We start from the raw sequence: 21,784 nt of genomic DNA on the forward strand, positions 1-21,784 counted from the left end.
TGGGGTGGGGTAGGGTAGGCAGTCTGATAGCATCCCAAATTTTAAATTATACCATATAGTCACCCTAGACTATTATATGCTGCTTCTTAAGCTGTCTCACACCAGCCCAATGAGACTGCTAGCACATCTTTGAGGTTCCCTGTTATCTCTACACATAGCACTAGCAATTCCCTGATGTTGACCATAATGAGATTGGGTTAGTTTGTAACTTTCCAAACTGGGAACTGTGACTCTAATTGCAGTTGTGGCACTTGCAGATGGGATCATGAGGCCCACAAACATTCAATTCTAGCACTTGGGCTTGTGTTAGAAGAGCTGATCGCTGCACAAAAACATTGGGAACCACTGAGCTAGATCTTCAGTTGGGGTAAATAGGTATACCTCACTGATATTAGTGGGCACTGGCCATTTTTCATGAAGTGAAAACAAAGTCCATTTTCTAGAGATGTTTGTCAACATTCAGCACTTTTCAGAGTTTGGAGTAGTAGTAGTAGTAATCTCAAATTGCCATATAATCCTTTAATAAATAAAGACAGGACAACAGGGAGGGAATGATTGAAGGGAATGGCTGGGTTCTACAAGTATCAGCTCTTTCTGTTTTGTTTTGTTTTTTTAACGAAGTATCTTTGTCTTTACATTTCTAACCATATTTTACATGTGGGGCGTATAAAATATTAATCTTTCTGTAAGATGATTTCTTTTGAAGGCCCTTTATGTATGAAAGATGGAAATCAGCAATACAGACCTCCCTCCCCTACTGTATTGAAGTCTGCAGATCTATTTGCAATGGAAATGCATAGCTGTCTTTGTAGTGCAGCAACCGTCCCTGGAAGTGGGGGCCCACAGATTTTACTCTCCCTGAGAAGGTTGTTTTGTTGCACAAATGGATCAGGTGATAGCTTTCCCAAAATTATTTTATATAAATATTGGTGAATTTGTTCTGTCAGGCACAGGCACAGACTGTCTGGGTGGGTCTTCCCCCCCCCCCAAAAAAAAAATCTCTCTGCTATGTAATTTTTCTTTTATCTTGATTCAGGAATCCTTGGAGGATGAAAGCTTTTGCATATTTCCATCTAGTCACTAATTATTCCTGTGTTAGCACTGGTTTGTGGTTTAGATGCTGCAGTATAGAAATGAAAGTCAACAACTGCCTGTTAGGGTTTGTTTTCATTTGTACTTATTTATAGCCCTATATTCATGTTTGCTTTTCTGCCCACTCCAGAATGACAGTGTCCCTGAGTTAAGGAATGTCCCTTTTCTCAAGGTTTATCCCAATGTCCCTGTCCCTTTGTATATTATGATTATGATGATTATTATTATTGTTTTATTTATTTTGGAAAAATGACAGGCTTTTCTCCCACTGTTTCCAAATCCTGTCAATTTCGGGTAATCCAGAAAGAGCCATCATCCAGTCAAGCCACTGAAATTGACAGCAAGATAAGTGAAAGCATATGTGCCTTGCTGACCAAATCTATCATCTGTTAACACCGTGACATGCCCTCCACGAGACTGCTCAGTGAAATCTCTGTACATAGAACTAGAATTCATAAAGAATCAAAAACTTATCCTGAATCCTAGCAGTGCTATGAAGTGCTCAGCCACATTACTAGCAACCACAGATGGCTGCTCACCTGAGCTAGCATTTGAATGAGTGTGTATGGCACAGTGAGAGGAGGGGAAGAAAAAGAAGAGTAGACTGAAGGATAAAGTGAGAGAAGCAGAGGTTGAGCAGGAGAAAAAGAGCCTGATGAAAACTCAGAAGAGAAAATAAAAACATAGAAAATGAAAACAGAAGATCTAAAAAGTTTTAGGACTATAGTTGGATCACAACTTCTTTCTTCTTGTTTTTCCTTCCATCAGAATATTAAAAGTTAATAAAAATAGCAGCATCTGAAGATAACTATTTTAAAAAATACAGTAAATGGAATGGGATTTAAATAACTAGGGAAAAATGGGAACACCAAAAGGTATTTTTATTTAACCCATCTGTTACATTAACATGTTTGTTTTATTTTGAAGGGAAGAGGGGCACAGGATTTAAAGCTTGCTATTTAGCTGAGAAACAAGTGGGGGTTGGGGGAAGGGAGGAAGTAAACATCCTTTCTACCCACATGGTAGCACATGGAGCTGCTAAAATCTTTGCCTGCACAGTTCTGACACCTACTAATGCTACCATCTACAGCACCCTTATCACTGCTAGATGTGTTTTTGGTTTGAAATTGCAAGTATGGTCATCATACTGATTATTATACCATAATAGAGTCTTGGTCTATACTAGGGAAAGGTCTTGAAAGATTGCTGTTTACATATTGCCATATTTACTCAACTACAAGATGAGGTTTTTCTTCCCCAGTCAGCATGGGGGGAAGGCCCCTCTTATATTCACATACAAGAAAACATCATTAAATACACTGTCTATCATTAAACTGCCAAAAGCAGCATGTGCTCAGTTATGGAAGCCAACTATGAAGCTGACTAAATGCAACAGCACTTAGCATGACTGTAAAACATATGGCCTATATCGGGCAAACATACAGATGGGAACCTACCACAAGGAAAGGTTAATGCAACACATCTAAATATAATATATGGTAGTGCCTATTGCATGCAGTCCCTCTCGGCGCCAGCTCTTTTTTCCAGTCATGGTGAGCCACAAAATTGAATACATCTCAACTTCCCCTTCATTCCCACAGCTATCTGCACCTTTCTTTCCTATTTCCAATTGTTCTTGTTTCTTTACCAGCCTTAAATATTTGGCAAACATCACCAAACAGGTCCCACACTGTTCACCCAAAATCCGTCTGTTGCCCGCTCTTTCAGCCTGTTGCATGTGATTAGTGTGGCCCTGCCCTCCATGAGGTGGAGCCAGAATGGGTTGCCCTGCACCCCATTTGTTTATAAAATTTTGGAGTATCCCAGGACTTCTGACAAAAGCACCTCGTTCCAGTCATGAGTGGGTGGGGGGGTGGAGTGGTAACTAGCACGTGGACCCTTTGTGGGGATGGTATCTGGAGTACATACATACACCGGGGCAGTGCTGAAATGTGGGATTAACATAGCTTCAAATGCTGTTGACTTTGCTGGGGCCCAGCCCAATGAACTTTCTGGTAAATCATGAGTGTTTTGGCTTTGAACTAATATCATGCAACATTTGTACTATATGTAAGTAGGTACAAAATTGCTCCTTAAAAATGTGTTTATGGCATATGTGTATTCAAAATTGCAGCAGTTTCAAAAAAAGGTAAAATGCATCAATTCTGGATGAACTGCCTATACATAATTATGATTATTTAGGTATAATTATTTCAAGGTCATTGTTTTCAGATTTTTCCTTGTTTCTATGTGCTCAGGATCTGACAGTAAGTAGAGGGGGAAAGGGCTTTAGGGGGAAGAAGAGGGGAAGCAGAGGGCAAGTAAGTCACCTGAGTCCATCCCCTGCCCCCCCCCCCCCCGATTTATTTTCTCTGCTCTAGCAGTGAGAGGGGGACGAATTCAAGGGAAACCTGTAATAGTTAGATTATATACATGGAAAATGATAAATTTAAATTTTTCCATGTGTAGAATCTAATTATTGGAGGGTCATCTTGTATTCAAGTAAATACAATAATATAATCTAGTAGGTTTTAAAATACTTACCTTTTGTGAAAGATAAACAGGGTAAGTTTAGTTAGAAATTGTTTTTATGTGCTCTGATTGTCTTATTTCCAGGGCTCCATCTCTTCCAAGATCTCCCAAAAAATTTTCTGTACGTATCCATTTATCATTTCCTTTCCCTTTGAACACACCGTGATCTACCATAGTTGGCATCAAAGTCTGTTTCACCCCATTAATGGTCTCCTACTATTCTTGCTGTACATTCGCTATACTGATCAGGTATAATGAAGTGGTATTTTATTTCAGATATGGTAACAGTAGTTGGACATTAACTTTTAATGGCAGCTAGTATGTGTGATATGTGTTTTCTTCACTTTTGTCCTTTCCAGTGTCATAAATGGCATTTAGTTTGAGGTACTGCTTCCTACAGTGATCAGAATTCAGTCTTGATCCTTCTCACTGTGTTTGATAACATTATCTTAAGGAGTCACTGAGTATTTAACAGAAATTGCACACTCATAGAACCTTATTCAAGTTTTTGTTTCCAGAGCAAATGTTAAATCATTGACATTCAGCTGGGTTTGAAATTTACCTGAATATGTTTTACCATCCCTATTCCCGACAGATTACACAATGGCTGTGATTAGCAGCAGCATTTTGTAATACCACTTAAGGCGTTATCACAGTGGAATACAGCCAGTAATAGTCTTTAATTCACTTATATGTACCAATTCATCTCTGTCAGGATTCTATTAATTTCTTCTCTGTTTTACTCTGTCCCTGTCCCCTATATAATGAGCCACGATGTCCCCCATTTATGTAGGAAAAAAATTAAATCTCAAGCAAATTGCTTCTGGTCCTTCTGTTTCAAACAACTGTGCCACCTTCACATTTATGTTCATGTTTAATCCACTTTTCACAACTTAATTTATTTAGAAGAAGCTGGGTGGGTCAAGTGGCCATAGAGGTAATAATCTTTTTATTGGCTAATTTGAATGAAAAGTTGGAAGACTTGGTTAGATATTTAAGCCTATGCTGTGTTGAGATGTAATAAAACTGTTAAGAGGCAGATGTGTGTGATCACTAGAGTGTGCAAGCACATAACAACCTCTCCACACAAACTCCTAGGAAAAATGTTACTTTCCATTCATCTTGGCAGAATGATAACTTTCCTCATTAGGAAGATGCATGCTAGAGGAATGGAATAAAAAAATCTCTGGATGCAACTTGCAATTGCAGCTGACATTTGGCATTTGGCACTGTTGAAGGACTATGCAGACAATTTGCGTTCAGCATGGCAGAGAGGTGTCTTGGTAATTCTGCTTGATGAGTCAGTGCTTTACTGTTGCTACTAGAGTAAATTCAAGCTTTTCTTCTTTTCATTTTTAGGATTGGTGCAAAGCATCAGGAGTTACGGCAAAAACAGGCCAGAGGACTAGCTGATTACTCCACCAGCCCTGCAGGACCTGATATCGATGATGATGAGATGGACCCAAATTATGCCAGAGTAAATCATTTCAGGGAGGTTTACCCTGTAGCAAATGTCTATAGGCCATCATCCCCACTGGCAACAGAAACCTTTGGATACCCATGTGATGGCCCTCAAGTTCCAGTGGAGAGAGAGTACTTGGAAGGACTCTATGCAAAGATAAACAAGCATCATCATTCACAGGCTACTGCTGACAGGTAAAAATTCCCGTTTGTTGCTGAAACTAGTAACAGAGTCTCTGATTTTAATTTTTGTTTGCGTGTTTTGTTTGTCCAGACACCTGAAATACTGCATAGAAAACAATGGTTTTACTCTGGATTTACACCACTTAAACTGAGAAACAGATTTTGCTCCAGTAGTACCCCTAAACCATCCATACAAAGCAGCAGTGAAATAGAAAGGTCCATGTTTCACAAACAGAATGAATGAACTGCCTCCAATCCAATTCCTGTGCTGCTGAGAGAATGCTTTTTTTTTTTCTTTCAGCCAGGAAAAGTTCATATTTTGCAGCAGGAATGACTCTTTTTTCAGATCCCTCTTGGTTCTGCTGATCACCAAGTGCCTATTAGTAACAGGTTTTTTATGATAGTTTGATATATTGCATATGTTTACAGTTTACATTTCCCCAGCTGTGTGATATTATGCACTTTCAATTAGGTTGGGGAGAGGACTGGGAATCATAGCATTTTTATGCAGACTGTAAAGTGTGGCTTCACAAGACTGATTACCTTTCACAGCCTTTCCAATAACCAAGTGGGAAGGAAGGAGCAATTTTTAATCCTTGCTGTCAAGTTTCCAGGTTGATGGCATTAAAGAAAGATGGTCAAGTTTTTCTTTGAGTTAAAAAGAAAACAGAAATTCCTATGATTTGGTGATTCAGCCAGCACCATGAGGTTTCTAAAACGGGTTGCCTCTGGAGTTAGGGGCTATAAGAAATATAAGGTTTCATTAGTGTCATGGTGTTAATAAATGTACATGGGATTTTTATGGCCAATATGTGCCTGAGCAAGCAAGATGGATGAGTGGACATAAAAAGAGGAATTGGAAATACGAGGTGGAAGAAGGGCTTAAGAAGTGCTGGAGCATGAAACTTGTATTGTGGCCTGTAATGTACTTCCTCGCTGCCTCTTTCTGTGCTGCAAATGCCTTGTATTATGCCAGATATATTGAGAGGGCTGTATGAGCTCTGATATGGGAGTGTTTTCAAAAGCTGGAATCAATTTTAGACATGTATATTGTGTCATTGTTATAAATGCTAATAGGAAGTTTGTGACACGACCAGATGTATAAATATTTAGGAAGGGATATGTCAATTTCTCATTTTCATCTGAATACAGTGTTGGAAAGCTCTCTTCATCAGATAGTCAAGAAAAAGATACAAAAAAGTGCTTGCTTTAATTGCATACCATCAACACAAACCTCCTCACACCAAGGTCTGGCAGCAGCAGTTTGTCAGCTTCATGCCAGCTAAGGGTTCCACCAGATAAGGAAATCCAGATAGTTTACAGTCCGTTCTGGTTGCTGGAGTGGCATAAATACTCATAGTTTGGAGAAAATCAGAACCCAAATCTCTGTACTAACTCAAAACAGACTGGAAATTCCCCACTGTAAGAGATTCAGAATCCAGATCCAAATTTGAAATTTCTCAGATTTGAACCCATATAGATTAAAATTATGATAAGAGCAGATTATCTAATCAGACTAGGAGCAGACGCATTGCTGGGTCAACTTGGTCTGCCTGCACTGATCTAGTGAAGTCCCCAAACTTGCTAGCCTTCCTGAATTTCTGAGAATTGTAGATCCAGAGTGATCACATTAGGGGGGAAAAATGAAATTGATTCTTCTCATCTGTGCCAGTTTTTAAATCTTTCTGTCTTCTCATGAAAATAAAAAAGGTTATTTTACTCACAGCCAGAGTGTGCCAGATCTGAATATTTATACAATGGCATGTGATATCTCAACCAGCAGTTGCTGAAAATGTTAACTACACACAAGCTAGGAAATCCTGGTGTTATTGGGATACTAGGAGGAGATGAAAATGATAAAAAAGAAAAGCTATGGACAATAGCAGACCCAGACATGGGGGAGTTGGTCCCTGTCCTGGCCCCCCCCCCCCACACTCACTTCGGCTGTACTGCACATGCATAGTGAGCCCTGAGCTCACTGCCTGGTCAACACAGGCTCCAGCTGGAGGTTAGCATGAGCTCTGAGCTCATCAGCTGATCAGGGTTGGGTCTGGCAGGAACCCCAGCTTTCGCATGGCTTCAGATTGCAGGGGGTGAAGACTGCTGATGTTCACTCTTCCCCTCTCTACTGAATTCAGCAGCAGGGAAAGGAGGGAACAAGCAGGAGCAGCAGCACTCTTCCTCTGGGCTCTGGAGCTACCTGAAAGCACAGGCCCCACTCCATGCCGACAGCTCATGTGTGGCACAGATGCAAGTAATTTGTTGATTACAAATTAATCATTCCTGATCATCTTCCTTGTCTCCCTCAGGATAATGGGAAAGGGATAATGTTTGCCAGCTAGCCAACCCAGAAGTGTTTGACTTGTATGGGGTAGAATATTTATCAGCAGGTTTGTCATGTAAGCAAGGTTTGGGTCCTGCTCACACTCCTCTTTCTCAGGATTTTTACAGTTAATTTTACTTTCAACTAATGGTTTCTTATTTCCCACCTCTGACTCTCTCAGCTGATGATAGAGTACGTAGGGACTTTAGTAGTGATTAAAGTGATGGAGTTAATTTTTCTTTGGTTTCAACAAACAGAGCGTAGATGATCTCATTTCAGTCTGGGAATTCCAGTTATGTGTCATTACCATGGAGAATTAAAACTCATCAGATAAACCAAGACGTCTTTTTTTTTTAAATAAAAGAATGTATTGTCTTCATGTGTAATGACTTTTATAAAATTATAAGGCCATTTATAATGAGTGTATCTCTGTGGTCAATTAAGTGTTACTAATAACTTGTATGCAGTTAACCACCTTTCTTTCCTCACCACTAGAATAAACCTAAAGCTCCCAGTTTATTCTTCTGCTGTAGAGTCTCCTCATGGTTTGACCCACACTAACTTGGGAACCCTGTACAGTTCAGAATACAGGCAGCAATTCTCCAAACTTGTGTGAAGTCTGTTTCTCAGGTAATTACGATGATGATTGCATCTAAGGTAATTGTCCTGAAAACTTAATGACAGAGTCCTGGCCAAATTCCAGTTTGGATAGTTGTATTCCATCCATCTACAGTTCTGCTCATTGTGTCAGTTGTGTATACATCTTGTTTTAGACCATTATGTAAAGTTCCTGTGCACTGGTTAAGTGATGCATTTCATCCAGTGATGGCTGCATTTCAGTGACACTGAAGTAAGCGCTTATGCGTATTTTGCAAAAAGCCTTTGGGTTTCCTGACAATAAAAGGTGCTATATAAATAGAAGTTGTTCTTACACATGGATGTAGCAAAAGCAATTGCACTGATTAGGATATTCTGTGAATGCCAAGGTAAAAAAAAAGAAAAAAAAATAGCTGGCAGAAATTGCACCTATTTTTGTCAGAATATTTTTCTGTATTCCTAATTAGTTATAGTTTTCTGAAATGCAAATAAGTTATTAAATATCACTTCTTTGAACATATCCAGGGATCTGCCTTTTAAAAACTCAAACTTTTTGTTGATGGAAGAAGAGTTAGGCCTTCAGTGTCAAACAGTTATAGTTGTTTCTAAAGAATATAATCCATTTGTAACCACGTTGGATAAAGTTTTCTAAAAAATTTTAGAAAAATTTTAGAAAATTTCAGAAGTTAAGCAAAGTCTGACAGGGTAACCTCCCAGGTTGTCACTCATGCTCCAAAATAAGTGGCCATACATGCAGAAAATCAGAAATAGCATTCATGTATGGCGATGCCCCTAGATCATATTTTCAAAATTGAATTAGGTTTTTTTTTTCTGCACTTGAAATATAGTTCAGGAAATTCTGAATGTAAAGCACAAAAATTATTTTGAAATAGCTCCCTGAATAGACCGTATGATTTTGGAAATCAGTGGCTTTGCCTTTCCTGGTTTATATTTTTCTGTGGTAACTCACGTATGGTTGGCTTCTTACCCTAATCCTGATCTGAGGCTGATCACTGTAACTGAATTTCTGTGGAGCCCAGGAGGGATTTAGAAATTCCTGCTAATAGGGTGAGAATCTGAGTTAATGTTTCTAAGAGGAGGGAGCCACAATTTTCAGCACACATAGCAGAAAGCCCAAGGGACAGGCTTGAGCCACTTAATTCCTTCAGGGCTTAGAGAGGATTCTGGCATGACTTGTACAGTTAAGTTATGAAGCATCCCTCCAGCTTTATGGACCTCAGCATTATGTGTTAGATCTCTGCCTGCAACACACCCTCGATGCTTAAGCTTGCAAAGGGTCCTCAGAAGGCCAGCTTACAGTTGTCATCTTTGGTGCCTGCACTGGAAACTCTTCTCCTAATCACATATAGGGCTGCTAGATGATATCTACACTGCTCCAGTACTGGACCGGGAGTACTGCAAATAGGCATGCTCCGTCCATATGTGCTGCCTCCCAAAATGAAAGTCACGTAGTCATCTCATTGTGGCTCTGGACCCATACCAGTAAATTCAAGAGAGTTTTTAAGCTCTATAGAGTTTATTGGCATGTGCCAAGTTTCACACTGGGGCATCTACATTGCTTCCATCTTGGGAGGTGGCACATACAGAGTGGATGCAGCGAGTTTATCTACACAGTACTGTTTGAGTTGCTTATCTCTGTTCTAGCCCCTTTGTGTCAGGTAAAAGGTCCTTCAGTGAGATTTAGGCTCCATCGTAAGTACGCAGCAACTGAGACGCAGCTACTGCAGCATGTGCAAGCATACTTGAATTGGCTAGATTAGATAGCAGTAGCAGTGAAACTGCAGCAGTCTGGGCTGTACCAGCCTGCTTGGAGCAATGTGTACTTAACAGCTGAAACCCTGTGTTATCCCAGCTTCACTATTATTAGTACCCAAACTAACTAGATTCCAGCTAGCCCACCAGGCTTGTCTACATGATGTTCAGTCTGACTGCAGTGTAGATACTCTAAATCACTTAAGCACTTCCAAAAATGTTGCTTATAGTGCCTATAGAAATACAGAGACTGCAGCTATGGAGCCAGTGCCACGTTTCCCCCCACTTTTGTCTTAAACCAAGAAGGCCAGTTATGTGATTTGTTTGATCTGTGGTTTTGTGAAGAAGAGCTTGGATTTGGTCCAAAATGTTTGCCTTCACCATGGTGAAGATGTTTTTACTGAAAGACCAAGTTCCCAACAGCTGATCTGAGAAAGTGTTCTATAATAGATTATCCCTGACAGCATTGATGAAAATGCCACACATCACAAATGTAGGTCAACAATATATCTGACAGTAAAAGGATGCCTTTGTAGCCTTTTTTGGTCATTTGAACTGTTACTTCATGAGGTTTACATTTTGTCAGGTACAGTAGATATCATCACTGGCTGAAGAACCCTGAAAACATAAGAGAGACTGATATAGTAAATCTTTATTTACAAGCCTAAGCAAAACCTCACTATCGTAATCTTACAAAGGAGAAGAAAGCAATATAAAATGCCCAGCATTCCTACTGTAACTAAGGGATTTAAAGCAAGTGAGAGAATAGATGGTTACCATTCTGATGTTCTCTTCCTCCTTACTCTGGGTTTCTCAGGAAGCCTGTCATATACCCTGTCCATCACTAATGCATATGCGTAAGATAGACCCATTTTTGCATTTCCTCCCTTGCTAATTGGGTACACATTTTTGATTGGCCACAAACTTCTAAGGCTACTTATTAATTAGCATTTATGTCCCAACAACATTGGCTTGTTGCTGTGGGAAGTATGGTTAAAACTGTTATAACTTTGGAGCAGTTAATATTTTTACTTCCTTCAAAAATTCTCCAAACTCAGTGAAGACATCTGTTTTACTTGTGTGCTATTTATTATGTCATCCCAACTACTCATTTATTATTTCATGGCTCATTTTATGACCATGAGTTAAATACTAGTTACCTACTCTTGTTCAGTAGGCCTATGTACTCTTTATTCACAGGACTTTGGTCCTGTTTGTTTCCTCTTTTTGTTCCCTCTTTACATACTTGTAGTTGTAGGCTATAGCTCATTCCTGACAGTACTGTAGGTCTGTTGGTATGGTTCTTGTATAGCTCAGATGAGGCCTTCCTAACTTCCTTTTTATGCCAGTCAGAGCTGTGTTCTTTATTGTGCAGCTTATGTCAACCACCTTTTACACATGGGGCATTTTGAAGGATGGTGTCTGAGACGATTCTGTTTTGCCGTAGAATACATAGAGGTGGCAGTGGGATGTGTGATGTACATGATCGAAAAGAGTGGTAAACTATATCTTTTCAATGGATAGTCATTTAGGCTAAGTACAAACAGTCAAAAAGCCGAAGCTGAATTGATTCAGTCTTCACAGGTTAGTCTAAGCTGCATAGGTTGAACCAATAAGCAAGTAAATAGATATTCACTTTTGATTCCAGAAATGCATCCACATGCCTGCAGCAGTCCAGGCCAGAAGCCAGAGGGCACTAGAGCATGCTCCCTGCTCAGCAGGAGTAGACAGCCTGAGCTAAGGCTAGCCCACCCACCCTGCAAGGGGGGAATTGTGGGGAAGGTGCAAACATCCTGGGATGCTGGGGACTACAAGTTAACTTGAACCTGGGCCAGAAGTTCAATTGACCGATTTAACCTAAATCTGGTAATTTACCCTATTTAATGTAACCAGTTTAACCTAAGTCTGATACTACATCCAAGTTTGCCTTAAACCAGTTTCAGCCATTTTGAAAGCAGTTTGTGTGTGCTGAACTGCTGTGTTACAGATTTGAATTGGTTTATACTTGCACAGTTTTATGTGTAATTTCTTTTCCTAACCTTAAGCTGTGTTAACGTTACTTGTTTCTGCTATGGCACTGCCCAGGTATAAGACCAAAGTGAAAAAGGATATGGGTAATGTTCCTAGATGGTAGTCACAAAATATATTGAAATCCCATTTCATGTTTTAAGTAAATAACTTCTCACTTTTTCCACTTGAACTTGTTAAGATTTTCAAACCAGAGACTGTCTCCAAAATGGTTCTAAAGAAGTGTAAAATACTTATTTTTCTCACCCCAGAAGTATGAATTTTAAAGTATGATGCTAAAGTCATTGCCAAATATAGCTCTCAGTTTATTTGTGTGTCTTGTCTGGAAATTTCAAAGTACTAGTCTGAGAAAAAGAAATACAGTTTTCTTTTTGTGTAATACAAATAACTCTGGAGCTCTATCTGTCACAGATTAAAAACTGCTATAGACAGAGCCAGTGTCCCATTTGAGGAGGTGGTAAGGTGGTCTTTGCCTGAAAGAACCTGAAACCTAAAATGTAAAATATCTCAATGACAAAAAAGACTATACTTAGAGTTAAGGATTTCCTGTGGTAACCCAGACCCTTCCGGAATATAGAGTTCAGAAAACTCAGAAAAACAGGAAGAGTTAGCACTCCAGCTGCATTCATTGAGCTAGATGCAGCTGTATTAAATGGTGAAGCAATTTAGCAGATCTGTGATTGTGACAGGGTGACTGGGAAAAAGGTAAGTCCTTACACCTCTGTGTGTAATCAGTGGGAGAGAGTGCATATGCATTTTAGAGGATCCAGTGTAGTAGCTCACTGGATTGTGTGGGATGTGTCAGAGATTGGAATATTGTTGTAGCTGTGGTGGTTCGGGAATTATGTGAGAAGCAAGGGGTCTTTTGGTGATATATTTGATCATGTCTTCCAACTATACAGTTGGTCTAATAAAGGTATCACCAAAAAAACCTTGCTTCTTACTCTAAGAATTATCAGCAGTTAGGTGGAAAATGGTCTACGGTTTCAATGATGAGGAAGTGGCAGTTTAATGTCAGATGTAATCAAGGGGTTTTAAAATTTAGCAGGTGTGGGAGGTTTTCACTTTGCAGAGTAGGCTAGGTGTTGAACTCTAGGGCAGTTTTACGCAGCACCTGCTCAGTACAGTTCAAAGGCAGACTGGCTATAGGACTGTATAAAGGCATTGCACACAAAGGCTGCAAACAGATGTCCATGCCCTTTGTTATGCCACAAATGCCCAAATTTGTGGCCACAACAAAAGGTAATATGAATTTATGCTGTTATTTTGTGACGGACCTCTGTTTTAAGACAGGAGAGCATATGTAGCCTGGAGCTGCCCACATTTTCCAGTTGTGCTGGGCAGGCTCACAGGACTTCAGGGAATTCTTTACAGGATCAGGCTCCTGCACTCCCAGAAGCACCTGCCCAGGCTTCCCTACTTGCAGAGGCATGCTAAGAGGCTTGTGCACAGAATTGGGCTCCAAAACCCCAGGAGTGGCAGGGGTCTGACCCTGTGGAACAACAGGTGAAAGCTATTTCACCCAATGAAGCAGATCAGCTGTGCCAGAACACATTGGCTAGGGACAGATTGACTTTTATTAGTAAATGTTTAGGATTGGGAATCCAAAAAAGATGACAAAGCCGGTAGGGAAATACAGATCGCCCAATAGAAGGATGGGGGTGAGGAGGGTAACGCAACTAGGTTACAGGAGATACAAAGTTAGCCATCTAAGCCCTGGGGTGGGGGATGGGGGGAAGGGGAGGCAGAGGGTTTGCAATGCTGAAAGAGAAAGGAGATGCACACAAACCCATTACAATGGTCCGCAATGGTAGAGGAGGTGGTTCGAAGGAAGTGTCTCAGTCCATATGGAGTGTCATCGTGGGGGTCCTCTTTGGGTGGAGCGGGGTCGTCCATGGCTGAAAAGTTCTCTCAGAAGTGAAGGTCCGTCTGGTGCGGGGGGGGCGGTTCAGGTGATCCCCTCTGGGTCCAGTCCAGCAGCGGCTTGTCTGGTGGGGTTGGAATACTGGCAGTGGCCCGTGATGTGTTCCACGTAGATGTCGTGGGACCAACGGATGGTGTCAGACACCATGAGGCAGCACATTAGCCTGGCGTACCGGCAGGAGATGCAGCAGGCACTCAGGATGCTCTCATTGCTGGGGTCCCAGGCTCCAAGCGTTCCCATGATGAGAGTGTCAACTGTCATGTCGTAGCTGCAGCTCCTCAGGGTGTTGGCCAGCAGGACATACTTCTCCCACTTGTGAGCCTGGGCCTCGGTGAAGGCTTGGTGCTGGTTCTTGAAGGGAATGGTGACGTCCACAATCATGACCTTCTTGGCCTCTTCGTTGGTGACAACTGTGTCAGGTTGCATCTGGCTCTTGCAGCCGGGGACGGTGCAGTTCACAGAGATCTCCCCCACCGTGGCCAGGATGGCCCTCATCAGGCAGTCCTGGACAGTGTTGTGGCGGAGCTGCCGGGCTCTGGCATGCAGCTCGCAGCTGCACAGCACGTGGCAGAGGGTCTCTGCCTCGTAGCCACACCATCAGCACCTCGTCCCGGTGGCCAAAGCGCATGACCCCATTCAGAGGCAGGCAGTTGTGGCAGGCGCGATGGAGAAAGCACCAGTCCGCGAGGCATGTGAAGCTCCCTCTGGGCATGAAGTGGTTGCTGGAGTCCTACTTTGAGGTGATGTTGAAGACCTTGCCGTGGTCAGATTTGGCCCTCAGGTCTCCGGCGTACTCATTTCGGACAGCGTCCTTCAGGAACCTCTCCAGGAAGGTCCTCGTGCAGGGCATCACGGTGATGCGGTTGTCATGTGGGGCTGGTTGCAGGGAGACTCCCAGCTCCCGGCACTCCTCGGTCCAGGTCCAGGCGCAGCCGATGTGTTTCCCGAGGCGTTGCGGGCTCAGCTCCACAGCGAGGCAAGGTCCCTGCCGTCTCGGCTGAACTCACTCTCCAGCGAGCCGCTGAGGAAGGTGGCCAAGTCTCGGCTGCCTCGCAATACCCTTGCGGCAGTCTTGAGGGCTCTGGCAGTGATAATACCTACCGTTGCGTGGGGCAGGTCAGGAAGCAGAAGGTGTGGGTGGCCACCATGATGTCACAGAGGTCTCCCATGCGGGGAACGTTGGTGCCTCCCTGCCAGTAAGGGATGTGCAGGACCTCGTTGCTGGCCCTTAGCAGCCACTTCTTGAGCAGCTGCTGGATCTCGGCGTCTGCCTTCTTGAGGGGGGCCTTAGGGACCGTCAAGCCTCTCAGGATGAATGTGACGTGGGGGGTAAGGAAGGTGTTCATTGCATCTATCTTCTGCCAGGGGGCCAGCAGGGATAAGTGCAGCTTGTGGGTGTCCAGCACGATCCCGTTAATGGTCTCTTCTGGTGTCTGCTTGGCCCAGTGGCCGGTGGGCATCCCCAGGTATCAGTAGGGCTCACCGTCACACAGGTGCCTCATTGCCTGGCCCTGGATCATGAGGGTGGAGTCCAGGACGCGGCTCTTCTGTCTGCAATCTATGTGGAGGGAGACGCACTTGGCAACGTTGAAGTGCAGTCCCATCCACCTGGCCGCCTCGGATGTCACGTCCAGCATCTGCTGCAGCTAGGGTGGCATCAGGGGCAAGGAGGATGAGGTCATTGGCGTAGGCCAGGATGCTCAACTTCTGGCCATACAGGTCGAGCCCGCCGGGGTCACCCGCCACGGCTCGAAGGAGTGGTTCCATGGCCAGGTTGAAAATGATGGGACTGAGGGGACAGCCCTGCCTCACCCCCAACCAGATGGGGATCTCCGCGGTCTCTCTGTCAGTGGCGCAGACGGTCGTGGTGCATCCATGGTAGAGCTCTCGCACCAGGTCAATGACGCCATCCGGTAAACCCAGCTTGCGGAGGGTGCCAAAGATGTGGCAGTGGGGTGCGGAGCCGAAGGTGTTGGAGATGTCCAGCCATGCCACCGCACACTGCTTCCTGGTCCTCCGGGCGTTGTCCAGGGCCATCTGGAGGGTGAAGTTGTGCTCGTAGCAGCTGTCCATCGACATGAAGCCCTTCTGGCTCCAGTTGATGGCCTCGCCGGTCACTGCCCAGTCAGCAATGCGGGCCGCCAGGCAACTGGCGTACAGCTTCGCCACCGTGGAGCACAGGGTGATGGGTCTCCAGTTGCCTGGGTCCATTGGGTCTCCCTTCTTGTGGATGAGGACTATCATAGCCCTCTTCCAGGCGGCGGGTGTGCATTGGAACTCTCTGCACCTGTTGAAGAGAACAGAAAGAACAAGGCAGCCTGGGTCATGTTTTTTGAGGAGACCGTACCTGATACCGTCCCTGCCAGGGACAGTGTCCCTGGTCCTCTTCAGGCGGGCTTCCACTTCCTGCGGTGTGAAGGCCTCCTCAAACCTGTCCGCTGGGAGGACGGGGGTCAGCACTTTGACGGTTGCAGGGCATGGGGCAGCAGCTTCTGCCAGGGGGTTGAAGACCCTGACGAAATAATTAAACAGTCTCCCAGGGGACCTGGCAGAAAGCCGACGGTCCCTCCAGGATCTCTCTCACTGCCTTGGGATGGTTGGCCCGGTACAGCTTGCGGATCTGGGAGGCTGCCGCCAGCTCGTAGCACTGGCGCTTGAGTCGCCTCTGTGGCTGCAGTCTGTGGTCTCGCTGTGTCGTCGGTCCACTTTTGGTGCTCCTCCGGGGTTGGCTGGGCCAGGCAGCATAACAAAGGGCATGGACATCTGTTTGCAGCCTTTATGTGCAATGCCTTTATACAGTCCTATAGCCAGTCTGCCTTTGAACTGTACTGAGCAGGTGCTGCGTAAAACTGCCCTAGAGTTCAACACCTAGCCTACTCTGCAAAGTGAAAACCTCCCACACCTGCTAAGTTTTAAAACCCTTTGATTACATCTGACATTAAACTGCCACTTCCTCATCATTGAAACCGTAGACCATTTTCCACCTAACTGCTGATAATTCTTAGAGTAAGAAGCAAGGTTTAAGCGATCAGAAACTGGTTTAAACTTGTAAACTGGTTTAAGTGATCAGAAACTGGTTTTAACTGGTAACTGGTTTAAACTGGTAAACTGGTTTAAGTGATCAGAAACTGGTTTAAACTTGTAACAGAACAGATGTTCAGTGCACATAAACCAGTTTGAAAATGGCTGAAACCAGTTTGAGATAAACATGGTTTAACATAGTATCAGACTTAACTGATTTGGATCAAACCAGTTTGTGCAATGTCTGTCCCAGGCCCCTTGCTGGTTTAAGATAAACCAGACTCCCCCAGCATCTCAGTGTGCTCTCTGGGCTGGGTGGGGCTCTCTGTTCCACAGCAGAGCTGGCCCCTCCCCTCTACTCCCTTGCTGGCTCTCTGGCAAAAACTGCAGGCATAGGAGGGTTTGCTGCCCTCCCCTCCCCCCCCTTGCTGCTTGCTGCTTAAAGAGGAATCCCCCACCCTTCCCTCCTCCCACAGCACGGACCCCAGCCCCATGAACTGCAAGCATGTGGTATTAGCTATTGCTGAGAGAGGTGCGTGCATGCATCTCATTTCACTGGTACAGGCAGACAGAACAGTGACCATTTAGGGCTTTTTGGAGTTAATCAACAGGTCAGTTAAGCTGTTTCAGAAGAGTTTGAACTAATGGAGAGAGGCTGTTGTTTTCTGATGGAGTGACAAACACTGTTATCAGCCCCCTTCTGGGTTTCTTGCCTGTCAGTTTGCTGCAGACAGTATAAAGAAGCAGGGAGGGAGATTGAAAAGCTCTGTATCATCAACAGATGCATGCACTGCTGGGGCTGGCAACACTCCCACCTCTTGAGCAGCCAGCGGGGAAAAGTCTGGGAAAAGTCAGACCTCCCTAATCAAAACGTTCTGCCAGGGCCTGGCCACACCCCTCCCCCCCAGCTTAGCACTTGTAAGGGAAGGGAGGGCTACCCTAGTACCCCTCAGCTTCTACCCTGAGGCACTGCAGGCATTTGCCTGAATTTCCTCAGTCCAGAGAGAAAGTCTGTCCAGTTACGAACTGGTTCAGCCCAGCCAGGTTAAACTAACCTGCAAAGATTGAATCAATTTAGGCTCAGGCTTTTTGAATGTCTGTTCCTAGCCATACTGACACAGCTGATCCACTTCATATGGCAATGGTCTGCAGTGTTAAGTTGGCATAATCCTGCATTCCTGGTTGCAGAGTTTTCCTGTAATTAATATTCCGGAAGGGTACGAGATATCACCAGGTAACCTTCAGACTACTACCTTAATGCATTAACAGTGTTTTTTTATCTTTAAATTTTCTTGGTTGGCTAGTTACAGAAGAAAAATGATTCTTGTACAAGATAGTGATCATTCACTCAGTGGCAGCTATCATCTAGGTTTGTAGCTGAGTAGCTACATGTGGTTAGGTAAAGATAAAGGATGCTTTATGGCTGATAAAGAACTCTGCTCTACACTCATGCACTTTGGTTTGGGGGAATAGGAATTATGGTTAGACACTGAAATCTTTCAAGTTAACAGGGCCAGTGAGAGTAATCACTGGTTTGGGTCTCCCCTTGTGTTGACCCCCTCAATCTTCAATCCTTCCCCTATCTTCTGTCATTTTAATCCCCATCCCTTGCCACTGCCCTAATCCCCATCCCTTGCCACTGCCCCAAGCCCCTCTCCTCTATTTCCCCCCACTGCTCCATTCTTTAAACCTCCCTCCCACACTACATTTGCATGAGTAATTAATTTTCTTTTTGAAAATATTTTGAACTCCTGAATTCGCTGCTATACGAAGACTACATTCCCCAAAAGGGGAAAAAAACCTTTTGACAGAGGCAGATTGTAGCAGCATGCCTTCTTCCCATCCATCCCCCAGTTTCTGCCAAGAGTTGGATTCAAGCAAATTCTAGCTCTCTTTATTCCAGTTAGTGGCTTCTTTGTTTCTCTTACAGATACTTCCCTCATGTGAAATACACAAGTGAGAAGCCCTTTTGGCTACTCAGTCCACATATGTGCAGTAGTTGTGAGTGCCTTGTGAGCATTATGCTCATGCCTTTGTTGAAAGACAAACTCTTTTATGAGGAACATTTACAATTTTGCTGCATCAAAGAGGGGTAGCAAGTCTGTGGACAAGATGCAGTAAGTGTCAAGCAATTTAAACCATTAATCAGGGGCTTTGTTGGATCCCCAGATATGCACAAAAACTGTTGGCAGAATTTCTCAACTTTAAGGAAAGCTGATTTTAATCACACAGGCAGCTGTATCCCTGGAACCCCTTGTTCTAATGGCCTTGAATCTGGAACATTGATCCCACTGTACATGCCATGGGACACCAAATTTGGGGGTGAGCAAGTAAGCTGTGAATTTTAGAGTACTTTGAGGAATAGATTTCTAAACTGAAAGGGTTTTCAGTGTCAAGTTTACCAGAGCTGGTATTCCAGTATGCTACATAAATTCTATTTGTAAGCTGTTCCTTGTTTAGCAGACCTAAAGTCTACCAGGAATAGTCACAAATCTGCCTAGACATCCTGAGTGCTAGGTTTGCATTTGGATCATCTCATTTATTGACAGATGTATAAAATCTTAAATACTGTAGTCCAACAGCTCCCTAGTGACCGTCCTGCTGCAGATGCTGATGAGTCTAAGTTAAGGCAGCTGTGATAAGAATACGTATATATTCAGACTTAGATCATCAGTCCATTTTTTTTCTTGCATGGTATATTGCTGCATAGTTTATATTAGCTCTGCCAATTTGTTGCTAACATTCCTTTCTTGCAGTCCTTCTGATACAAATGTAAAATACAGGGCCCTTAAGACCTGCCCTTTCTCTTATTGAAGGGTGAGACCATAGCAAAGGTTACTGAGTGATGTACAGATGGTAGTGTCTGCCCCTTTAATGTATAAATCAAGGTAAAACTTGATCTCCATATTATTTGGATGGAACCGTATAACCCTACATGTCTCTCTTCCACTGCTTATTTTTCTGGTGCACGTAAGAGGTGCTAAAATTCTTTCTTGCACAGTATAATATTTGGACAAACTGTGAGTCTGGTCGCTTTAAAAAGCAGCAGAATAATATGACTGTTAACTTTTCTCTGCACATTCTTTTTTTAAAACTGCCATTTAATTTTAAATGCTAATATGTGTGTGGTTAATTAAGAAGCCAAAATTGACTATAAGGTTGGTAAGCTCCAAGAAAGAGAGAGGGAGATCATTACACTTCTGCTCATGGATAGCTATTTGTGAACCGGCTGATAATGTGCAAAATTAAGATTTCGTAAGTGGCATTTTAAATGAATGGTTAATGGCTGAAGATTAATTAAACAGTCAGAGTTGTTCAGAAGAGAAGCTGTTAAAATCTTGTTTATAGGCCAGTCACTTGCATGCTGAAAGTGCAAACCCTAATAGCTTGTGGTATTTCCATTTAGCAGACTAGCAATTTAACTAAACTGTTCTTGAGCAGGAAAATCCACCTTACTAGATGTGCAGCACAGAAATATACAGCACTATGCAATGTATTTTCATAATTTATAGTACTTACGTGGACAGAAAAATGCATTACATCTGGGATTTTGGTCATCCTAAGTAAAATATTAGCCATGATCCTAATTAAAATGTGGGGGGAAATGGTAAAAAAAAGAATCCTGTCTTTTATTTTCCCATGAGTTTCCAATGGTCTATACTTCTCAGTTAATCCTGGATGGTATTTGCAATATTCGCCATTGGGCTAGAGGGAGTCAATAGGAAGAGTTATGCCTTTGCCCCCCCTCCCCCCCAGTAAATTAGTGTTTGCAACATTGCAGGAATGTTTCCATTAGCTGGAGAAAATGGTGTATTCTTTGGTGCAGTGCTGTTTGTTAACAAAGAATTATGCAAAAACCTGTTTCCCTGAACAATGTAGAAACCAACAAAGAGGCAGCCATTTTGGTTGTTTAGGATTTTTAGTTCTACCTCTCCATACAGTTTTAAGGAGCTCTGTCTCTGTGCTTCCTCTCAAGTTATCATAAGTATTTTCCTTATCTGCTGACTTTTCTTCATGCTTTCTTCCAGTACCACAAAGTGTTTTCCCAACTATGGTTTAGGCCCTACATTTACAATTGCTCCCAGGGAAATGTCTCAGACCACATGACAGTCTGCTCAGGCTTCATTGGTTCTCAGTCTTTTTTTGGACCAGGACCCATTTGTAAACATCAATGGCCAGTCCTGACCCAGGGCCCTTCACTCCCTACCTGCTGCCGCCTACCCCCAAGCCCCAGCCCCACAGTGTGCAGGGCAGGGGGTGGGTGTGTTGGAAATGGGGGACCCAAAATGGCCCCTTGCATGCTGGAACTCTGCCAGCCTGCAAGGAGAAAGCCATGTTTTTCCACATTTTTCTCCTTTAAATGAGAATCCATTTATAAAGTTTGTTTGCGACCCTTTCAAAACCCTTTCATATATTCTCATGACCCACTTTTGGGTCATGACCCACAGGTCGAGAAATGCTGCCTTAGATGATAGTCTCTATTGTTTCCAGTTATTACTGTTTACAGGGACACTTAATTTCTCTTACTATTTAGGCTGAAGAGAGTTCTTAGCATATGTTGTTGGCATTAGCCAGGTCTATGATGCTCTATAAACCAAAGTCCTGCTTGATTGCAGCCATTAATGCTTTCTAACTCAACACAAATTTTACCATTTGCAGTGGGAAAAGATTTAGTCCAGTGCTGAGTTCCTTTGTATAAGTTCATGCCCAACTAATCTTTATGAAGCCAATGTGTGTAAGCCTCTGGGTGTTTTTTGTTTGTTTGTTTTGGAACTCTAGGAGTGCCTGTAGATGTTTAGGGCCCTGTTTTAGCTCATGGCACTTTATGTAAAGTGCCATGAGTTAGAGCC

The 21,784-nt window shown here is 43.3% G+C and overlaps 1 protein-coding gene across 6 annotated transcripts in view; it reads left to right on the plus strand.

Annotated features, from left to right (window-relative positions):
• PARD3B (par-3 family cell polarity regulator beta) overlaps positions 1-21,784 on the plus strand; it is a 761,176-nt gene that overhangs the window by 629,704 nt on the left and 109,688 nt on the right. For all 6 annotated transcript variants that reach the window (XM_019553770.1, XM_019553769.1, XM_019553768.1 and 3 more), the window contains one exon: positions 4,984-5,280. In XM_019553770.1, the coding sequence (XP_019409315.1) occupies positions 4,984-5,280 (297 nt within the window). The remainder of the gene's footprint in view (positions 1-4,983; positions 5,281-21,784) is intronic.

The sequence above is a fragment of the Crocodylus porosus genome, unplaced genomic scaffold (assembly GCF_001723895.1).
Source record: "Crocodylus porosus isolate Cpor-Errol unplaced genomic scaffold, CroPor_comp1, whole genome shotgun sequence".
Classification (NCBI taxonomy): domain Eukaryota; kingdom Metazoa; phylum Chordata; order Crocodylia; family Crocodylidae; genus Crocodylus; species Crocodylus porosus.